General features: G+C 46.0%; 1 protein-coding gene across 1 annotated transcript in view; it reads left to right on the top strand.

Annotated features, from left to right (window-relative positions):
* The first annotated feature begins 10485 nt into the window (after positions 1-10485).
* The window catches only part of LOC142803490 (uncharacterized), a 31537-nt gene continuing 19820 nt past the window's right edge, over positions 10486-22202 (top strand). Inside the window, exon 1 of the mRNA XM_075888605.1 lies at positions 10486-10571. Coding sequence (XP_075744720.1) covers positions 10509-10571 — 63 coding nt within the window. The 5' untranslated portion in view covers positions 10486-10508. The remainder of the gene's footprint in view (positions 10572-22202) is intronic.

Here is a 22202-nt window from a genome sequence, read left to right as displayed (position 1 = left end):
CGAATGCATGGCCCTTGCTGTCTGATAAATGAACAAGGTTGTGGGTTAAGTTTTCGAAATCAGCTTCTGCGGTTACATGAAAGTGTAATCTGAAAGCACGAATCTATGTTCTACATTACAAGTATTAATACGCATCCCTGCAGTGTGTAATCTTTCCGACCCTGTGTGGCTTTCCCATGCTGCACCCCATGAAGCTATCAGCACTGTCCCACCGCATTCGTTTCTGAGCAGTTCTGAACTGCTCCTTAGTGGAGCTGAATATTGTTCCTCCTTGGTGTTCAGTTTGTCTCTGTTCCTCCGCTTGTTTGCACGGCTGCATTGAACAAATGCTGTTGGGTTCTGAGGCTTCCATGGTGTGCATTAGCAATCCCTGAAGGGTAATTGTGCATTTATGTATATGATCACTATGTGCAGTCTTTTTTTTTGGTTAATGCTTCTACTTAATGTTTTGTGATGCTACTGCCTGTTACCGAATCTCTATTTCGAGCCGCTTTCTCGCTTCCCCTTATGGATCAAGTTGTATACGCTCAGATATTTTTGCAGTGTCTTTTTTTGTTTGTTGTTTGTTTTTCAGCTGTGATATCAAGCGGCCTTATGCTTTTAGTGTCTTTGAGAGCAGCTGTGAAAGGTCGAGTATTATGTAGTTTTTCAATAATAGTCTGTATTTTGTTTCCTTTATTGTCTGCCTCTGCAGAACAGTGGCTAGGGTGCTCGACTAGTGAGCCGAAGGTCACGGGTTTGATACCGGCCGTGGCAGACGCATTTTGTTGTGGGCGAAATTGTAGAGGCCCGTGTACTGTGCGATGTCAGTTCACGTTGAAGAACACCAGGTGGTCAATATTGCTGGAGCCCTCTGCTACATGGCGTCTCTCATAATCATATCGAGGTTTTGGGACAGAAAACCCCACATATTATCATTATTAATAATATTATTTGTGTTCTTTATTTAACATGCCTTTATATTGTTCACAAATACTTAATAAAATGCCATGGTGTAAACTCATTGATTAGGGCTCTGCAGAAACCGGATGTATGGTTGAATAAAATAAAATTCAACCGAAGACACCCTGTCGAATGTAGCACCCGGTGACTTAATCTTTGTTGCTGGATGGGTTGAACCTGCACATTCTTCGTGCTTGCCACAGCCATTCTGTGGCTATACCTTAAGGTTTCTCTGTAATTTTGTGATCAAGCTAACAGTTAAACGACCATGTGTTGTGGCATATTGTAGTTATCTTGATTTTGGAGAGAGTGAATGTGGCTGAATGGTGTGGGCAGCACGACAAAGTGTGCTGTCATTATCAGGGCTTACACACGAAACATTTTTGTATGTTCTTGCAGCAGCATGCCCGTTGCAAGTAGTGCACAGTGACAACCTGGGCAGCACTGTAACAATGGGTGACTGTGTCATCTCTATTGCCTTTTTTGTGTGTGTGCCCGCCTTGTCATAATGCTTCTTGGCGCTGCAGGTAATGAATTTAAAGGCGCACTAAAGAGCAAAGTGATTTCTCGCATGTTAGTAATGTACAATTTCACAATTACAAAAACACTACTCTTACCGCGACTTGAGGCTTAGTAAGCGAAAAATTGCGAGAAAAGAAAGTGTGAAGACACCACTGTGAGATTCTGACGCCAAACACCTTGACGTAGTAAATTTTGAAGGTGTCTACTGGGTTCTAAATAGCTTCTACTCAATAAAAATTAAGTATATTGTCTTCTGTGGGTGCCCTAGACCTAGCGTATGAAGTTGCAAAAAATTTCATGGAGCCAATGTCTCGAAAATAGGAAAATACATTTTGAAATTGCTGTGTCATGCGCAGAGATTTCAGTGCGAAATTTTAAAATAAAACTTCAACCTTGATTTTTTCCGCTAATGATGAACTTATGACAGAGAAACTTATGGCATTAGAGTTCTCACAGTGCAGGTTATGAATCTAAATCAAGTAATTATTTCTCTTTGGTGTCTCTTTAAGAAATGCTGGAGTTCTGTGTGCATGACACATTGGCATGCTATACCTGAAATCGACTCATTGAAGCCAAACAACGCCCCAAAGAAAGTTCGCAGCATAGGTGAAGTGAACATTCCACAGAAGATACAATGTTGAACACTGAGCATCCTGATTTCATGTTGTGACTCCTTTGTTCCTTCTTTACCAGAACTCCCAACGTTATGTAACGTTTATGCAAATGCATTGATACACGCTTGCTCTTTTGCAACACTGCATAGAATGTGAGTGTGTCCTAGAGCGATGCGAATTAAAGCGCTGCCTGGCATCTTTGGCTGCACTTTTGAAAAGATTCTCAATGTCCGATTCTAGACCTTGAATGTGTTTTGTTCCAATGCATTTGTACACTCCTATGCTTTAAGTCGAAGGAAAGAAGCAACTAGATTTATAATGCATGTATTGTATGTCTGATGTAGTTTCGTCTTGCACACGTGGCTTTTATTGTTCATCCGTGCATGTTTTTTGTTCTTTTTTGGTCTATTAGCTTTGTATTTTATGGATGAATCTCATTTTTCTTAGATCCTTTACCTCAGTATTGCACCAGCTACTGATGATACTGCAACTTTCGCAATGACTTTCAGACATGAAGCACTATCTTTGATGCTAAAATACTCTTGCCTGCAAAAGCGTGTCGGCATGTGGCCGAGTTCTGGCGTGGGTGCCGACGAGAAATTGTGCTGTACGACAGGAGTGCAGTGTCGAGACTTTGTGTGGTAGATTCTGAAATGTAAATTTCTTAACGGTTACTGAAGGGTTGAAGGCATTTTTCCTTCGGATCTGCAATTCAATAACACAGTATCAAGGCCATACTGATTGTAGGTGTAGTTTTCAACACTGGCAGTACATATTGGCATAAACCGATTTTCTATGGAAGTGCCTTGGTCAAGTCAAGTGTCTGTGACAGCTGCAAGGTTCAACAGCACAACAGATGAAGACGAAAGATACATGAACAACAGCTCAGGTCCTGTTGTTGATGCATTTTTCGTCTTCGTTCGTTGGCTGTTGAACTTTGCAGTTTTTTTTTTTTGTCTAAAAATGAGGGCGGTCTGCCTCATCAAATCACTGTTTTCAAACATCTCACGTTGCATATTGCTACCCACCCTCTATGCTCTGATACCCTCCCTAATTTATTTGTAACATTTGCAAATACATGGTCACTTTGCAGTTGTACACTTGTGTCAGGTTTAGGGGGAAGTCGGAGCTGTTCATGTAAAAAGTTTACTGGTCGGCCTCTCAGGTTTCTGTGGAAAATCTGGTTATGAAACGACACCAGATGGCCATCTGATTTCATCTGGCTATTGCACTCAAGCTCTCTAATGAAGTGACACCACTAACAGCACGATTAGTTAACATTGTTTTTCATCCAAGAACTTGTCTGGCCCATGTTTTCTCGTTCTTGCATGCTCTGTGTAAAGCTAAATTGAATCTGTTAATGAAGTGTGTATGTATCCACCAGAAAGGATGGTTTTGGAGCAAGCTTTCAAAAAGGAACTGCCTATAGTTGCTTCCCGCGATAGAGTGTTTACGAGGCTTTGCAACTTTTGCCATTCACGAGCTGGCAGGTGTTGGTTTTCACATTCTCGACAGAAAAAACCCAAAGTTTCGTTGAAATTGATCTTCCAGTTACATTATAAAGCACAACTTTTTCTTTGGGAAACGTTTATCTTTTGGTTACTTCTTAAAGCACAACTCCTTCTTGTGGAGGTGCCTTTCATTAAGTGGCTGCCATATTTGGAACATAGCCTTTCATATAATCTACCATACAGTGTATATTCTCGATACCTTTGAGGTATAAATTATAATGCATTTCCTAGTTTTTGTTTGTACGCTGAAGAAAGTCTTGCTAAGTGCGATTGTTTAACAAAGAATTCGAACCCAGAAGGAAAATGTTTGAGGACAGAAAAGCATGCTGCAGTGTTCCTGTTTAAAAGATGACAATATGTGTGCCTTTGTGTTATCACAATGCTGAAAGATGGCAGTATGTATGCTTGCTAGCTACTATTTCATGGCCGATGCTAATTTAGGGTATGCAAATTTCAAGATAAGTTTAGCTGAATGTTTCTGTTGCAAACATGGTGATAAAAAAGCGTAGTATCTTGAGTAAAGGATAGGCTATCTAGCTTAGGCACCGTATCTCAGTCTGGCAACTCCCAGTGCAGAAGGCTGCTGAAATATACATTTTAACTTATTGTATGGTCACGAAGTGAAAAATGAAATTTAAGCACTTCAGTATGTGTCTAAGACTAACCAGCACACCACTCTATGGTTGTTTTTGTTCACGTTTCATTGGGACGGTTATGAGTGATGGTAGTGTGTTGTTTTTATTACGAAGGTGAGTTTGATCTTTGCATGGCTGGTCAATGTGTCGCAATAAACTGCAGATATGTGGACTTTACTGCGTGCAGATGTATGTGTGTCTTTGAGAAAAGTGTGAGAATGGTGGAGCATAGAATCTCAGTTGTGAGATCGGTTCAATGAACTGTCGACATGTGGTGACCTTTTGCAGGCATTCAAATTCGTCTGCTTGTATTTAGTGGTTGTGTCATTTTTATCCCCGTGGAATTGTCATTTCTGGTGTTGTCTGCATCATGCAGTGCCTCTATACACTGTTGCGTCACCTGATAATTCATGACCTTGCTGTATTTATTGTAATTTATTTGAACAGAAGTTGAGAAGTAAATTGTGTGTAAACATTTCAAAGCTGTACTCGCTTTTTTCTGTTTTCCCTCTTGTTAGCATTTATTTCTCTTTTCTCGCATCATATAAGTACACCCAGGGTATGAAAATTTGTAAGCAGCCACCTTTGAGCTTGTCATTGAACCTTGTCTGACATCATGTGAGTAGTGCCCTGGCGTGTTTAGAAAGCTTATCATGAATCAAGGTGAAATACAGTTTTGAGTTGCAGAATATTGAAGGACATTTTGTAGCAGGGTACTAGTAGCAGTACTAGTAGTAGTAGTAGTAGTAGTAGTAGTAGTAGTAGTAGTAGTAGTAGTAGTAGTAGTAGTAGTAGTAGCAGTACCTTCATCCTCAAACTAAAGGCCAAGCATTCTGACTGCTTGCGCAAGCAATCAACACTGTTCTTCCCCTTCGGCGCCGATACAGTCCAGACAAGTAGTGTTGGTCAGGGAAGGGTAAGAACAAGATTGCTGAGCAGTTGGTCAGTAGAAGAGGCAATGTGACAGGTTGGAATATGCAGAAATGCAATCGGGACAGCAAGGGTCTGATCTACATTTATAGAGAAAGAGGCAAGAAGGGGTTATCAGGCAGATCAATCGAATGTGCTGGAGAATTCGATCCTCTAGCACAGTGAGGCACGAATGAGGGGTAGAGTAGAGACGCTTGTCGAGTCTGAGCTGGAGGTATGCCTCTTTGGTAGTATGCCACAGGGAGATAGATCATCCCGTCGTTCTTTACGGAGCTTCCACTGTATTCGGAAAGTGTGGGCCAAGGAATGAACGGTCCCTGGTACAATACATCGCAGGCTAGCCGATGAGCCAGCAGCTCATTGCCGTCAATTTTTGAATGCCCGGGAACGCAGTGGAAAATTAGAGTGCAGAGACAGCTCACTCGACGTCCTGTTCTAAGGAATGGGGCAAGGTGCGATTCTGTATGTGACTGATGGTGGATTAAGAGTCGGAAAGATATCGTGTATTCAGGCGCAGAAGAAAGGGGGGGGGGGAAATGATTCTACTGCACGAACAATGGAAAGGACCTTGAGGGACAGTACATTTGGCGGGTGCAAGTATGGCCCGCTGGAGTGGGTTTCACGTTTCGAAAGGAGTGGGTGGTAGCAGAGCCGCAGGAGGCTTAAGGAGCCATGTATGAGGGACTCGTGTAGGCGACTCACTGTGTAGATAAATGAGGGGAAGGATGCTGCATGATGACTGCCTGCATGCAGAACGAGGGACGTGTTGGACGGATGGGGAGAGGCACGAACGTTGGAAGTAGAGGTGCATGCGTGGGAAGGTGACGTGAGAGAGAGAGGCTAGATTATCGATGACATCAGATGGAGTGCCGTGAGTGAGTGCTTCAGCTCGAGTGGGAGCAAGGGCAGGCTTAGTGCCTAAAGGATATAAAAGAGAGGCCGTGTGGAGCGTGAGTGCAATGAGTAAATTCTAAGGTGTGTTAGGCGAAGGTATGTGTGGCCATTTCACTGACCAAGCCTCTTTTTCTTTTTTTTTTCTTTTTTGCCTCCATAGCGTTTGTTGTAACGTTCGGTATCGTAGGGAATCTACATACATTATTGGGAAGCTTCTCCGAACCGCTTGCCGGTGCGCCTGCCCTCCTCCTGTAAAAGACAGTCACGATGGCTGGTTTCCGCTGAAACCGCAAGTAGTGCCGGCGAATAAAAAAACTACGCATATTATTAATTAAAGTTTCATCTTCACTGTTCATAATGTCTCATTTGGCGTAGCATAGCAAGTTTACATAACGAACCAAGTGACACAACTGTGGATCTGTATCATGACGGGGGCAATGATATCTGGGCCCGACAATGCGACGAACGAGAGGACATACAACATTAAAGGCTTTCGCTTTGGAAGCACGATGCAAAAAGGACGTAGTAGCAGTGTGCCATGCTCTTGCTTGATGATAGCAGTGCAGTAGGGGTTAGCGCGCATTGATTGGAATATGCAAGCTGTCCGGACGAGCTCCACATAGGTTTCGGTTTTCATGGGTGCGAGCACTGAGTCGCTTTTAAAGACTCGCAACGCAGCAGTGACAGAGATTTTCAGGGAAGCTCTTATTATTGCTCTTTTGTTACTCACTGCATTGACTCCGCTCGCCAGTTTCCCTATATTCCTTAAGCGACGTCGTAGCTTTAAAGGCCTGACCACACGCACGCGTTGCAGCATGTTAGCGCTCGGCTTCCTAACGCAGCGCCGCGCCTTCTGCCCATGAGGAGAGAGGGTGCATGGCTACTCGGACCTGCACATCATCTCTCTCCCTAGAGAGAAAGCGCAACGTCGCGTCAAATAGTCACGTGCTGACACACTGCAACGCGTGTGATCAGGCCTTGACATGTTACCAATCACTAGGCTTGCAGCAAGCAACGTAGCAAGGACAATCCACCTCTTTGGCGCATACGCACCATTCTCCTAGTGGAGAAGTCTCAAAACGCCTAGCTCTTGATCTTGTTGACTTTCGTTCCTGTGATGATGATGGTCTCAGCCCCTATCAAAAGGGCAAAGGGCAGCACAGGAAAACGAAAAAAGGCAAATGCATGGTGCACACGAAAAAAAAAAAAACCTTGATAATCACTGTAGCGCGTAGCTCACGACAACACGTGAACTGGGTGCTGCCTGTGTTACAAGGGAGCACAATGACTTAGACTGGACATATGCAATTGGATTGCTCATTGGTGCTACGTAGAAGGGAAGCGGGATGTTGAAATCTCATGCAATCCGACAGTTCGCAAAATTAAAAGTCTTGTAATAAACTACACACTTTACGCAGAGAGCTTGAAGGAGTCCTCAACCAGATTCCCAGGTAATCGTAGAATTATCCTACTATTGAAGTTTATTTCTGCGCAAATTGATAGCCACAAAACATTTTTTGAAACCGTCTAGAAGTAGCGGAGTCATAGGGATTTCACCCACGCTTTGAGCGCCTTCTCTCGACCCGATGAGCATGTTGGAAGCTGCACAGGCAGGAAAGGTGCGGGGCTGGAAATTACGCCAGCACGTGTGATGAAACATGATCACTTTTGCCGCTGCAACTTCTGTGGGTGTGGCTATCGCGCGGCAAGCGCGTGTCAAATATGAACACCGCTCTTCATTGATGCTCGCTATTAGGCAATAGCTTGCTATGTGCTGTTCGTCTTCTGATAGCAAGTGTCGTGAGCTCTGGCCTCCGACTCCAAGAAAAAGAAGCTGTCCTTTGACTCCCCTTTAATCCCAATGAGTAGTATGTGCAGCACTTTCTTTAGAGAAGCACGTTGACTCTCTTTGGGAGAGTCACCGGGCACGTGTCCCCCCCCCCCAGAAGCCCCTCTTGGAATCAAGTTGGTGCCCCCCCCCTTCAAAAAAATTCTGGCTAAGCGCCTGTCTCAAATGTATAAAAGGAGTCAAAGTTCTTAAAGTGCTGTATAAAAAAAGGCACTTAACAAAATAACCTCGCGCACCGCTTTGACACTCTTTGCAATTCGCAGTTATGCTGTAACAGAACACAGCAAGAGAAGGCGGCAGCATGAACGTTCACTGAGATTGTGTTGTTGCATTCTTTTGTGGTATTGAATAAACTTTATTTGTTTTGCAGTTGTTACTTATCCCCAAGGCTCTATACTTTCACAGCGGCAAAAGAGTGCTGGCAACTCTCTTTGCGGGAGTGAGTTCATGTCCCATATTTCACTCTCTTTTTGGTAGAGCCGGAAACTATACTGCACAGAATAGGCACACTCTCTTGACAAAGTTATCGTACTCTAATAGAACGAGAGTGACCAAGCTCCTACGCCAAAGTACAATCACGCATACACTCTGTACGGGAGTCACGCCACTCTTTCACAGAATTATGCAATCTTGTCGGGCTAGAGTTCATAAACTCCATCCTCTTGCCACTAAGAAAGGTTCACTCTTGCCACTAAGACAATAAGCTGCCGTGGATCCACAGTTCTAGGAAAATCTCCCCAGGTCTTTGGTGACGGTCGTGGCCCGCTGAACTGCTCATTCTTGATGGGCCCTCGCTGCGAAGAGTGGCTTGCCATCGCTCAGCCAAGCTCCCCGCGCCAGACAGTCCTGCTCTACTCTTGTTCCTTCCACTCCGGAAGCACATAAGCCGCATCGGTCCGTAAGTGTTTGCACCACGGGCAGCCAGGTGACGGTGGTGTCCTCGTTTTACAGCGGAGGTGTTATGCTTTTCGCTATACCGTTACGCATCTGCATTAACTCTCACCATCACCATTAATGGATCCACTTTTCTAGCGCATGCAAGAAGGGGCATAGCCTGAAAATTCTTTTGGGGAGATGGCACCCCCTTGAAATAGTCATTTTTTGTTGTCTATGCCATGGCGAAAAAATCTTGGATGGGGGGGTGTACAGGCCCGGTGTGCAAGTCGCTGGCTATATGTATACGCCCCTTTGTGCAATGCAATAACTCGGCCGGAGCGCGCTCTTTTCATCCTGTGTTCCCCATATTCTGCTACGCTCACCGAACTTGCGGGCCCTGCGTGTGCTCTCCCGCTGTGCTGATTAGTGTGGTGTGGGATGCAATAACTGCGATGAGCAAGAGAATGAGCACACAGAGAAATTAAAGGTCAGAAGGCAAAATTCCTGACGATAAAATTTTCTCGCGACCCAGGTTTCGAACCGCAATCAGAACGCAGGCATTGCAACCACTTGGCCATTGAAGCGTAAAAGAGAAGCAAAGGATGAAGAGGAAGCGAAGATTAGAAAGAGAGAAAGAATGGCGAGAAAGAGCTAGGAAGAGAAATGATTGTGTATAAAGACAAAGAAACATATAGAGGCTGAAAATATAGAGATGAGAGGCAAATCAAGAAAGGAAAGGAAAAAAAAAAGCAGCAAAATAAAGGGAAGGATAGCCACATAGCTCAACTTTAATGTTTGGCACTTCTAACGTGAAGCTGCCCCAACATCTTTAGGGCTGATTTTATAATGTGTCAACTCGTCCTACAATCAATATTCTAAGCTGATGCCCTGGCGCAGCACACGTCATGAAGAGCTTCCGCGCAGCGGTGCCGGTCGCTTTGCGAGTATAGAGTCGGTGTGCGCCTGAATCCGCTTGCTGACGTCTGGTGGAGCATAATAAATGGAAAAGCTAGTTAATCACTACAGTAATTTGTAGTGTATTGAACGTGTTATACATCCGGCCATCGTTTGACCAATCAATCACCCATACTGGGTATGAGTCTCCTTCACAGGGGATAAGAAAAATAACTCCGTAATGTCTCTTCTTCAAGGAAATAGAAAAAATAAATATTTTTTTAAATTCTGTCACCGATATTCTTATCAAAGGAAAAGATACCTTGTCGATTCAACTGAGAAGATAGCTTTAGAAATAAACACGGCAGTATTTTATTCTTTGGAGGAACTACATTAGGTTATATAGTTACAGGGAGGTTTGCTCTGCTGTGTGTGCGTACATATTGGAAACAAAAAGATTACCTTGTTAGCCTATTTTAATATTTCTTTCTGCTCCGAGACTATCTGATCGCCTGAACACTAGCTCGTGTGGAATTTTCATATATTACTCATGATTTGAATTTGTTTTGCTGAAATTCTATTGGATATGCTTTTAAATACATACCCACTAACCTAAAAATTCTGCCGCCCCATTCTCGGCCGATTCCCCTTTGTGGGCGAGTGCCAGCAATATAAGATCATCATCATCATCATCATTGAATATGCCACGTGTGCGCGCGCTCAAAGCCATACCGTAAAGAGAACGACGAAAATTCGAAGCCCAGTGGTTGGCTGCAGCTTTGATAAGGCGTCGCCCTCCACCGCCATGGAGCCGGACGAAGACCCCATCCAGGACGTTGCCATGACCGAAGCGGCCCTGGAGCCCCCCGCGCTACCATCGCCCAAGAAGGGCTCCGATCTGCAGGTATGTGGTGGCGACTTCGGGCTATGACCACGCACTCCAGCTATGCTAGGAATATCTGCAGAAATGACGATCATTGTTCATAGAAAACACTCAACTCCAGCTTGTTGCGCTCGTCATGTCTTCAACTGCGTGGTAGATTACACCTAATAACTGTCCTCCTGAACACGTTTCTGGCATTTTGTAATCTGTACAGTGGGGCAGCTGTGGTGCTGTCGGCGATCAGGGGCGGCGCAAGCGGGGGGCACGGGTGGGCTAGAGCCCAACGCATATAAGTTCTGTGCCTCCCTGCCTCCTGAAGGAACACAACTGTCGTCGGTGCACACCTTCTCCCCCCAAGAAATAAATCCTAGCGCCGCCCCTGTCAACGATAATATTTTAAGCAGAATAAAGGTAGCCGAACAGTGAGTGATGATAGGACCCGTGGTACCGGGCCGCACTGATGATGCGAACCATTAGATAGAACAAAAAAAAAAGAGGCCACGTGGTGAGGCATGGGTGGATGCAGTGACTCATTTTAGGGGGCGAGGGGAGGGAGGGTTGTCCAGACTTTTTTGTTTTCGGTGGCACAAAAACCTCGTCATGGCGTAGTTTTCTAGTGCACAAAAAAAAAACACGGACATATAAATATCTCTCCGTGAGTTCACTAAAAATGCTACGTTACTGGCCCGTCATAGCATAAACGCTGTTAATGTGTGCATAGCCTCCTATATAGGAGGCTATGATGTGTGTTTAGAGTGGTCCCGCAGATTTTTCTAATTGGTGACAGGAGGTGGATGACAAGCACTGAAGACGGGGGGCGGGTTGCTGACACAGGATTTGGGGGCGGGCGCTCGCTCCTACTCCCCCCCCCCCTTCTTTTCTCAATCCGCCACAGATGTGACGTGATCAGTAATGCTGTTGATTAAGTGGGTAACTTCGATCGATTCTTTATAACAACAGCTATGTATGAAATAGACAGAAAATGTCACAGGTAGTAGACAGGGCCGTAACTAGGAATTTTTTTGGGGGGTTTGTCGTGCCTAGAATGGCTAACTTGGGCAACTGGTGGTCGATGTGAAGGCGTGTAAATTCTTTGGTAACACCCGAGAGGTTTAAGCATGAAATGCCGCCAGGCCTGCGCGGAATTGCATCACTGTCACAACGAAAGCTGGCCGCTCACAGCCTTTTCGTTGAGATAGCAATTATATGGACACACTCGGTTGGATTTTGCCGCCGGCGTGGGCATCGCCGTCACTCACCGGTTATGTATAAGTATCTATATATATGAAAACGCAAGAAAGAAATCTAGAAAAGACTCTGGTGCGCGGAATCGAACTTCGAGCCCTTGAAACGCGAGTGCGAGGCGTTAACCACTGAGCCGTAGAGGAGCTCGTTCCTCAACGTTCAAACGGCAAGCTATTTATATTTGCCACTTACCGCTGGGGACAGTCATCTAGGGAGGGGAGGGGAACTATTTTGTTTTCAGCATTACCAGCAAGATGGTGCAATGAGCGCGCGTCGCTACATCGTCGCGACGTGGTGGCCTGTGCTCTCATCTCGCGTACTTTGCCCTGCGGAGGACGCACGCCCTTATTTCGCGGTGGGGAGGAATCTTACGTCTTGGCTGGTCTTTGGCTTTGGTTGGTCTTTGGCTAAGGAAGATGCTGTCTTCTTGTCATCGACTCCAAGGAGCACCAGGTGATACTGCGACTTCACTGGTTGTTGCATGGCGTGGCAGACGATGATGTGCGTACATCACTGACTGCGCTTAGTCGTGTGACGGAAGTGACTCAGGAGCGTTCACCGAGGAGAGCTCGACAGCACGCACTGTGCTCATCAAGTTCAACAGTGGTACGAGAGTGGATAATCCGCCACGCGAGGCCCTGTTGCTGGTGAATTAGCCCTGATGGTAGCCCCCGGTCGGCCTATGCAGTACCTGCGCTGCAACGGAACGGGACGCGTATTTGGAATTGCTGGCCCCGCATCGCACGAAAGAGGGAAAAGAAAGAGTGCGAGGAGGACGCCAGTGCCAGCCTTGGGATCGCTCGCGCGATATTTGTTCACCTCTGGAGGTGACGTGCGGGTGACGCGCGCGCTGGTGACGCAGCGACACCGGCTAAACTTGCACACCTGCACCTCATTTTCAGTCATGCTCCCCGCTCTGCCATAGACCCTCTCCGGCTAAGCGGCGCAGCCCCCGCCTTAATCCGTGCTAAGGAGGGACGGGGTCTGGGTTACAAAATAAGGTAGCGAAAAAAGACTTCAGTTGGGTGCTTGACCTACCTATTCAGACGCCGCGGAAGCCTCGCAGAGGGCATTGTTAACTCCCCCGAGATTGCCCGCTTCGTGGTCACTTGAAGCAAAGACATGGGGCGAATTTTCGCTCAGCCACCGATCTCCCCAAGACACGCCGGCAGAGAAACACAGAGAAGTGTTTACGGCTGTTCCATAAGCACCCTCGCCCCTTCGGTGTCTTGGATGGATCGCAACCCTGCGGCGAGGGCGCCAGTGAGTGAATTGCGATAGGATGGCGATAGCACGGTGATGGTTTCAATGAGCGAAGAGGTTCCGACTGTCAACGTGAAGTGCCTCTGTGACGCCTTGAGCATAGACAGCAGCAATGCAACTAATACGACGTGGATCGCAACTAATACAACGTGGATCGTCCTATTAGTTACTTTGCTGTAGCTGGCGAGCCGCTCGTGCGCATCCGTCCGTGCAGAGGTCGACGAGGAGGCACTTCACGTCAGATGGGCCGGCTGAACAGGCGTTTATTTCGCACGTAAATGTGCGCGAGGCTTCCATGTAATTCGGAGCTGCGTCGTGGAACGAAACATGCTTCACGTTTGATGTGTTGGCGTCTAATTCAGACATGAGCGTCTGGGCGTCTGCCATGACAGTCGGAATCGCGTTTCTGCAAGGGCAGTTGGAACTAGTATGGTGTGTGACAGAAGTGTGATGCATGTGATTGAACGTTAGATGGTAATTTCCAACTTTATTTCGCACATGAGCGTCCACCATGCCAGCAGTGGCGCGTATGATGTAGTGGTTGATTGAATAAAACAAAACAAAAAAGTCACTCTTCTACAACTCTTGCGGGTAGCACGGTTCGGCTCAGCTCTTGCAGGGAGAGGGAAAGAGAGGTGCAGAAAGGCAGAAGGGAAAGGTAGAGAAAGAGCGTGGCGGCAGGTTGTGGGTGTTTCCCTACGATGGAACAGCCGGAAAAACTCCGAACATTCCATCGCGGGCGTGTGCATGCGTCACCAGCACGTCACCTACAGGCGTGCACGGCCCCTGCAGAGAGGAACCAATAGCGCGCGAGCAATCCTAACGCTGGCGTCCTCCTCGCACTCTTTCTTTTCCCTCTTTCATGCGATGCGGGGCCAGCAATTCCAAATACGCGAACGGAACATGTGTGTCGTGATTGTAAGGTGACACGGTGTTCACACTGCCGGCGTTTCGGACATGTCGATGCACAATGTGTTTGTTTCTACCCCTCAGTGACGGGATCAGTGGACACAACGGATGAAACACAGCATTGTCACGCGTGAAAAAGAAGCACTTCGGTTAAGGAATACCGCGTAGTCACAGAGACGCATGCCAGTGACACGGGACAACGAAAAAGATTAAGCGAGAGAGCATGCTGTCCCAAACTGCTTCTTCGTTTGTTTCTCCTGGATGCGGGCTCGTGCTCGCCGCAGTTCATGGACAGGTGGCATTATTCCCCCACTCAAAAGAAAAACATCGTCCCGATGCTCGCGCAAGTGGTAGTGCATAAGCGGAAAAAATTCAAGTGAGCACACCGTGGGCCTATTGAAAAAAAAAAATGACAGATCCCACGCACAGTGGGAATCGATGATATGCGAAGCACGAATGAGAAAGGTTGATATGTCTTTTTAAAATCAGCACAACGTTACCAGGTGGAGGTAAATGATGCCGTACATTACTTCCGCGTCGTTATTATCATGTTTGGATCTGTAATTCACCTTCGTCATCTATTCACGTCACGTGATACCAAATTTAGTATATGTGGAGCTAGCGAAACGACCGCGAGCATGCTATGGGCATGGTATGTTGTCATATTCTTACATGACACGCGTGTCAGGATTACCTTGTTTGCACCAGCGATATACTTTCGTCATTCAATGACGTAACTTAACACCAAATTTGGTATATGTGGAGCTAGCAAAATGGCCATGAGCGCATCATGAAGCGCCCAATATACTCCAATGTAGCGTTGACGTGCGCGCACGCTAGGCACAGCGACATTATGTTAGCAAAACGCGAGCACTCGTCACCGCACACTGACCAGAGGGAGCTGCGTTGCTCACACTTCCCCGTCTCAAAGTTTCTGGCATTCGCCGTTAGGGGCACGCAGAAAAGAGACGCTTGCTCGCGTCCCCAATGTATCCCGGGCACGATCCGCCGACAGATGAAGGTTGCGAGATGCTCGCTTCGCGATCCATTTTCACCGAGTCAGTCTCAAGGTTTCTTTTTTTTTTTATCCGCTAGACTATGTATTCTGGCGCTGTAGTCAGACTGGAAAACTCGACTACACGGTGCCTATAGTCTGACGCCAGGCGCGACCAGCGTCTGTCGGCGCGGCCCCACGGCAGCCGGTGCGGATTGCGACATGCCGATGCGTTACCCAGACAACACTGCGTCTCCCTCCTTTTGTGACGTAGGGACGCCGGACGTGCTGAAACCATAGAGAAAGAAGAAGACAAGAGAGGACACTCCGCAAAACCTGGCCTCAGGAAGTGCGTCACGATTACGTAACCAACTAGTGCTCTCATCAAACGTCAGAGGGCGCAAGCCCCCCCAAAAAACAGTTATAATCAATGCAACAGAATTGTCTTCACAAAATAATAATTATACGCCCAAATTAGGTATGTTCTTTATACATAAAAACAATTTATTCAACACACCTTACGCGATTATTTTTCTTCAGCCGTACTGTCATAAACACCATCTACCCAGCGACAAGCCCATGCATGACTGACAGCGAGAAGCTTTCGTCGCTTTCGTCAACGTCGGCTGCGTCGGCGTTTTCAAGCGTGAGATAACAGGTGAGGCACGTTTTCAAGCGAAACTTGTTGAATGACATGTTGTTGGTCTTGTTCGGTCTTTTTTTTTTTTCAGAAAACGGTTACACCTGTGCGAATAAGACACCATGCAACAAACATAGAAAGATGCACACACACACGTTGCGCTTCATGTGTGCGAGTTTGTTTCTTACGTGGCGTCTCATTCACGCAGTTGTAACCTTTTTCTGAAGCTTGTAAGGACTGGGAGGTTCGCTAACAAGAAAGTTTGTGGCTCTATGCGGCGGCTAGATGGGAACATTGTGCAACGTATGCAGTATAGCAAAGGCGGCACGGCAACAAGCCGGGGCGACGCGTGCTGCGTCTGCCATGGACGCGAGCGTCTGTAGGCTGAGAATAGCTGGGCAGCTAGGTCATAGGCTCGGTGCAAAATATTGAGAAGCGTTCGCTGGGCCTCGCATCCTTCACGATACGTTTCCCGAAGGCGCGCAACACGAATAATTCTTGGTGTGCTGGAGGCAAATCTGGACTAGCCAAGTGGCCATCATCTTCGTTTCTTCGTTAGCCTTGTGCCACTATAGTGCAAGCTGCCCACAATTTTTTTACGTTTCCAATATAATTTTACCGCACAAATTTCAACTACGATTTTTCTTCCCAATGAGCTGTGCTGATACTGCGTACGCACGAAGGTGTTCTAAAGTTCCCAGGCCGCGATACCATTGCATTACAAGGGATAGCGGCCTGGAAACTTCTGAAGATCTTTGTACGTGGTCTTGACGTCTATCTTTGAAAGTCAGAGTTTTATGGGTCAGAGATGTATCACTGGTTTTGTATTGTGCATCGATTAGCTAATGATTCAAAGGGGTTTGTTGGTACACTTATGACGTGCACATATCTTTTTCGTAATTTGACAGCGAAGCATACACTTACAAACATTTTCAGACCGCGCTGATGCCATGCTGTCCGGCGGTCCAAGCTACGGCAGCTACTGCTGTGTATCGTGGTGCTTCAACAATGGCAGAACCTACAAGAAGCCTGGGACGAGTTTTTTCCGCATACCACGGGACGGCAGGTGTGTTAAAGCTTTTTGTATGGTTTGCATGTCTTTACGCTTACTGTTCGTGCTTGCTCAGTGAGGGTAACAATAAAAAATCACTATTCAAGCACTTCCCCTTTCAGCTCATTGCCAATGCAGGATGAAAGCATGGATGCAGTATGCTGGACGCGATGATCTCCTTAGTATGCCGGCCAGCCTATTGTACGCAACGTACAGGGTTTGTAGCGACCATTTTACTGCTCAAAGTTTCATGGACCCTGGGCACACAAGGCTTACAAGAATGTCTGTTCCCAGTGTGCAACCAGCTGCACCATGTAAGTGATTGACTGAAACTCAAATATGTGTAATAGCAGCCACTTGTATTGAATCAGTGGCGACAGTTAACCGCGAAGATCTTTGTAGCCGGTGGAGAAACCTCACTATAGAAGCAACACTTGGAAAATCCTAAATTTTGTGAACTATGGGCTATTACCTTCCTAACAGCAGCCTTACATTTCTGTCGTTTTTTGATGCTCTGACCAGCGCAACTTGTTTTGAAAGACTTTCAAGGGCTGTTTCACGTTGTCTTCAAGCCTGAGTGCACATGTACATATACCTTTCATCGGTGAAAGCTGGCACTGTTGATAATTCCAAAAATCACAAATTACTTGTTTCCTAGTTGGTTCCTTCTGTTTTCCTCCACGTTCGACCAATTTGCACATTTGAAAGAGCTGTTTAAGTTTCCCCATGCAACAAGCTTTGTAACTTGTACCAACTGCACATATATGCATGTTCTCCGAGCGTCGCTTCAAATAGTGACTGTGACATGACTGCAGAAGCTGCACTGCAAGGTGCGGATGAGCTTCAGTTTGTGTTATTTTAAGCCTCTTACTGACACATTGTCGTAATTTCATTTCTTCAGGACCTGCGGTTGAGGCTTCAAAAAGCGGCTCCCACACATTGAGGTGCCCCGATGAACAGGGTGCGTTCAGTGTCGCGAGTTCTTTTTTTACCCAAATTGACTGTTGACGAAACCTCTGCAGGTGGCAGCTCTCTTGTAGCTGGTGAAAGAATTTCTGCTTACTTCGTCTTGCCGGAGAAAACCTCAACCAGTCGTTCAGCTGTCACAAAAGGAACTTGTGTGACCGGTAAGTTGTATGTTCACTTCAACACCAGAGTGGATTGATATTGAGACTTCCGCAGGCCGCTCGCAAAATTGTTCCGACAGCACTGTCCGAGGCACTGAACAAGCTTCACAAGACCCCCCAGAAGATGTCTCCGCCAACAGCTCCACGTCTGAGTGCCCTAGAGAAAACGGTGACTATGCTTTTATTGCAGCTGTTTTTAATGTGCTATTTTATGTTAGGGCATTCTGAGGAAACTATCCTCAAAAGGACACTAGTTGTGCACTTACAAAATGTAAGGATGGGCTCTCAGTGATTTTCATTTTTTTGTGCATTGTCAACATTGTGAATGGTTTGTTTTTAGGTAGTGGAATCGAAAACTTTGCACCACAGAAAGTTGTGCACCTTGGGTCTGAAAGAGCGAGGAAAGTGCTCGTATGGGATTAGTTGTTCTTCGCTTTTACATCCATTTTTTTGTTTATTGCAGTGCGTTTCTGTGTGCCAGCGACAATGTCTCCATCAATGAAGTACAAGCAAACCATTAAACATCTGCAAGCCAAAGTAGCAGCACAGCGGAAAACTATCAAAAGACTGCGGAGACAGTCTCACCACCAAACTAACCACTCATTCGTTGCATACATTGTTTTGGTTACCCCCTATGAGGAGTAGGGACACTGTGTATTCGCTCGAAGTGATTTGCATAAAAAGAATGTTGGGTATCCTGTCTGTATTTTTGTAGCAAATGCGGGCGAACTGTAAACTTTACGGTGGGTCGCTTGGTCACTGTGTATGCTTTATCTCTCCAGCTCAAGTAATATATCGATAACAAAACCGCTTGTTGAAATGTCTTCGAGCGGGTAAGGAACACAGTATGAAGTGGGCACAGTTCACGTTATCACGCTTTTTGTATTTTAGCTTCTCATAAACCTCCTCATCTCACCCATCAAAATTTTCAAAAAAATACCCAAACTTGTAGCGTTTGATGGGGCTGCGGACGCTGCCATTTTATTTTTATATAGCTTGTGAGTGATAACGTACGATGTAGAGCCTTTGTGAAAAATAATGAGCCAAAGTGGTTTCCTTCTGCTATTTATTAGCCCTGTAATACCGCTCTCGTAACACCAATTAAGGTCCACAATTCTGGATAAGTGATGACTACAATCTATTTTAGCTCGCAAGCGTCACAGCAACACCCAGACGCAAATCACTTGGGATCTTAAATTTTTGATAAGAAGAGCCACAAGACCTGCCAGTATTGTAGCATGAAGTTTGTCTTTCACGTAGTGAGCAAGCTGCAAAGCCCTACTTTTCTGAGGACAAGCAGGCATCAAGTCTGCTTTTTTTTTCATTTTGGGCTAGCTGTTCTTAAGCACAGCCAGCACACTGCAGCTTTGCCTTTCTGCTATATTGTGTCGTGTGGTTTCTGTGCACTCTTTTTTTCTATGCATTATTTTGGTTAACCTCAGGCGTGATTCGCGACTTCATTGCTGTGTATATGTCACTTCTTCCTTCTTTTTCAGCATTGTGCGCTGTGTTTTTGCCATAGATCCTTACTTACCCACGGGCTCGGTGTGTCATACTTCACCAGCTTCTCGGCTTCTGCCAACTCTAGCGATGTGTGCGTTGTCTGTGTTCTCTCTGTATTTGTTACAATATTTGCTACAATTTATTTGTAAGGCGAGATGCATTTGTTGTCTACCTTTGTCATATTGTGCTTTTTATATTCTCAGACTCTACCTTGCCTTTGAATAAAACATTGCGGATACTCTGTCTCTTTGACTGATATATACATTGATCACTTGTTCCAAAAGAACAAATGATCAACAAGTGAACAAAAGAACAAGAACAATCGCGATGAATAAAATCGTAGTGAATTATCACTACCTGCATCTCCCTTTATTATACCTTAATCGAAATAAAAATAAAAAAATAAAAATTCAAAATTTGCGCCAGTGAAACCGAAACAGGAAGCGCTCGCCACTTGCTCTCACCAACCACCAGGTGTGCTAGGGTCGATTGGGCCGCTGTGGTCTACGGGAGTGTCCGCTCTTCACCTTTTTTTATTTCTCTATGCTGAAACGCGCATGCGTCACAGCAACGCAGCCCGGCGCGCGCCTGCAGGACCGGCGCCTGGCGTCTCAACGCCGGCGTGACGCGTCGAAATGAACGCCGGCGAGCACGCGCACCGCGTCACGTCGAAAAGTATTGGTGCCTTGACTGGGGCATAGTCATGTTCTCACATGACACACATCTCATGCTTATTATGTTTGCACCAGTCGCATACCTTCGTCATGATTTGGCGTCGCTTAATACCAAATTTGGCATATGTGAAGCTAGCGAAACGGCTGTGAGCGCGTCATGAGCGTAGCATGTAGTCATGCTGTTACATGACACGCATCTCATGTTTATCACGTTTGCACCAGTATCATACCTTCATCATCCATTCGTGTCCCGTAAAACCAAATTTGGTATAAGTGAAGCTAGCGAAACGACTACCAGCGCATCATGAGCGTGGCATGAAGTCATGTTGTTACATGACACGCATCTCATGATTATCATGTTTGCACCAGTCACATACCTTCGTCATCCATTTGCGTACCGTAATACCAAATTTGGTACATGTGACGCTAGCGAAACAGCCGCGCATCATAAGGTTGGCATGTAGTCATGTTGTTACATGACACGCATGTCATGATTTTTCTGTTAGGGTCTGTCGCTTGTGTTCGCCATGCAATCATGTCATACCATACCAGTTTTACAACATGCCAAGTGAACAAAACCACCGCAAGAGCTGCAACAAGTTAAATGTAAATCATGACATTCATGACATCCATGTCACGATTTTCATGTTATGACGAGTAAAATATGTTCTTCATACAGTCATGTTACGCCATACCAGCTTTGGTATAGATACCATTATTGAAATGGTCAGGAGAGCTAAAACTCGTAGGCGGCTAGATAGATAGATAGATAGATAGATAGATAGATAGATAGATAGATAGATAGATAGATAGATAGATAGATAGATAGATAGATAGATAGATAGATAGATAGATAGATACGCTCAAAGTCGCCGAAGTTCGCTAAGAAATACTCCGCATTTAGAAAAGTCCTCAGAACGGTTGCTCTAACGCGTGAAGTAAGGCTTGATCCGTACAACGTGATCAATAGACAGTAATAGTATACCGGGCTTGCCGAATACCGGCCATACCATGATAGCGGGATCGAAATGCGCGTGCGCTGATATGTACCTTACCCGTGCCGCTTACCGTACGCGCGCTATCTTTTAGGTTTAACGTTACCGTGATAGCGAAGGTGTTCGTAGTGTACGCAAAACATGGCGGCGCTCTTGGACGCCCGCTTGAAGTGATTTGGCGCAACTGTTGAAATATTCACCTCATTCGCAGCAAATGAATGTTTAAAGTGGCTTCGCTTGCCTTCGGTTAGCTTCGACAACTGAGTTTGAGGGATAAGTTGGTGTAGTTTTTGAGATAGCTTCCCATTTCCAACGTGTCTAGGCCTAACTACGAGATCGAAGTAAACAAATTAGCAAAATAAATGTTTTCGCATTTGGTGCGCCGTTCATATTTATTTACTTTTATCATTACTAAGATAAACTTATAAGAATGCTTGGCGTGGTGGCACAGGCATTCTCTTTTCTTTTCCTTTTTACTGCTCTTTAACTTAATAAATCCGATAGGTGGCGCCAACGTTCTAGCTGGGGCACGTAGACAATGACGTTGACGTAAACCACGCAAACGCTACCCCGCTAAACTGTAAGACGCTGTCTGCAACGATCGTTTGCTGCACGGTAACTCCATTCCCTTAACCTCCGCTATCACGCTAATGATAAACCATAGCTGTATAATCTCTGGGTAGCGCTTTCGAGCACGCTGGGGCGAGATGGTTTCGTCTGGGACAACTTCATAGTTTACGTCACTGACGCGACGCACCACTTTGTAGGGTCCAAAGTAGCGATTCCGGAGCTTTTCGGACAACCTTTGGCGGTGAGCCTGCAGAGCCCATACCAAAACTAGATATCCTATAGTGGTATTCGACTTCTCGATTGTGAAAATTGGAGTGGCATGCATCTTCAGTTGTTGCGTGATGTGCAGGCGTGTCAGCTGTCGAGCTTCTTTGGCATACTGCGTATGCTGCTCAGCGTCAGGTGTGAGAGGACCGTCGTAATCGTGTGGCAACATAGCGTCTAGCATGGTCTGGACGCCCTGTAGTGCCCGCGTGGTCACCGGTCTCCAGCTGTTAACTTTGGCACGACGTGAAGTGGAAATATCCAGGCGCTCGACGAGGATCTCTAAAGGTCGCCACGTTGATGACCTCTCCTTTAGAGCCGACAGTGCAACTCATGCAGTGGAGGTTGCCATCGCTTCGGCTGCCTCAGATTATCAGACTGCTCACATTATCTTAATAGACTCTCTCTCAGCCTGTT

Source organism: Rhipicephalus microplus, chromosome 3, assembly GCF_043290135.1.
Source record: "Rhipicephalus microplus isolate Deutch F79 chromosome 3, USDA_Rmic, whole genome shotgun sequence".
Taxonomy (NCBI): Eukaryota; Metazoa; Arthropoda; class Arachnida; order Ixodida; family Ixodidae; genus Rhipicephalus; species Rhipicephalus microplus.
The sequence above is the reverse complement of the archived record's forward strand: the minus strand, read 5'-3'. Positions and strand labels throughout refer to the sequence as shown.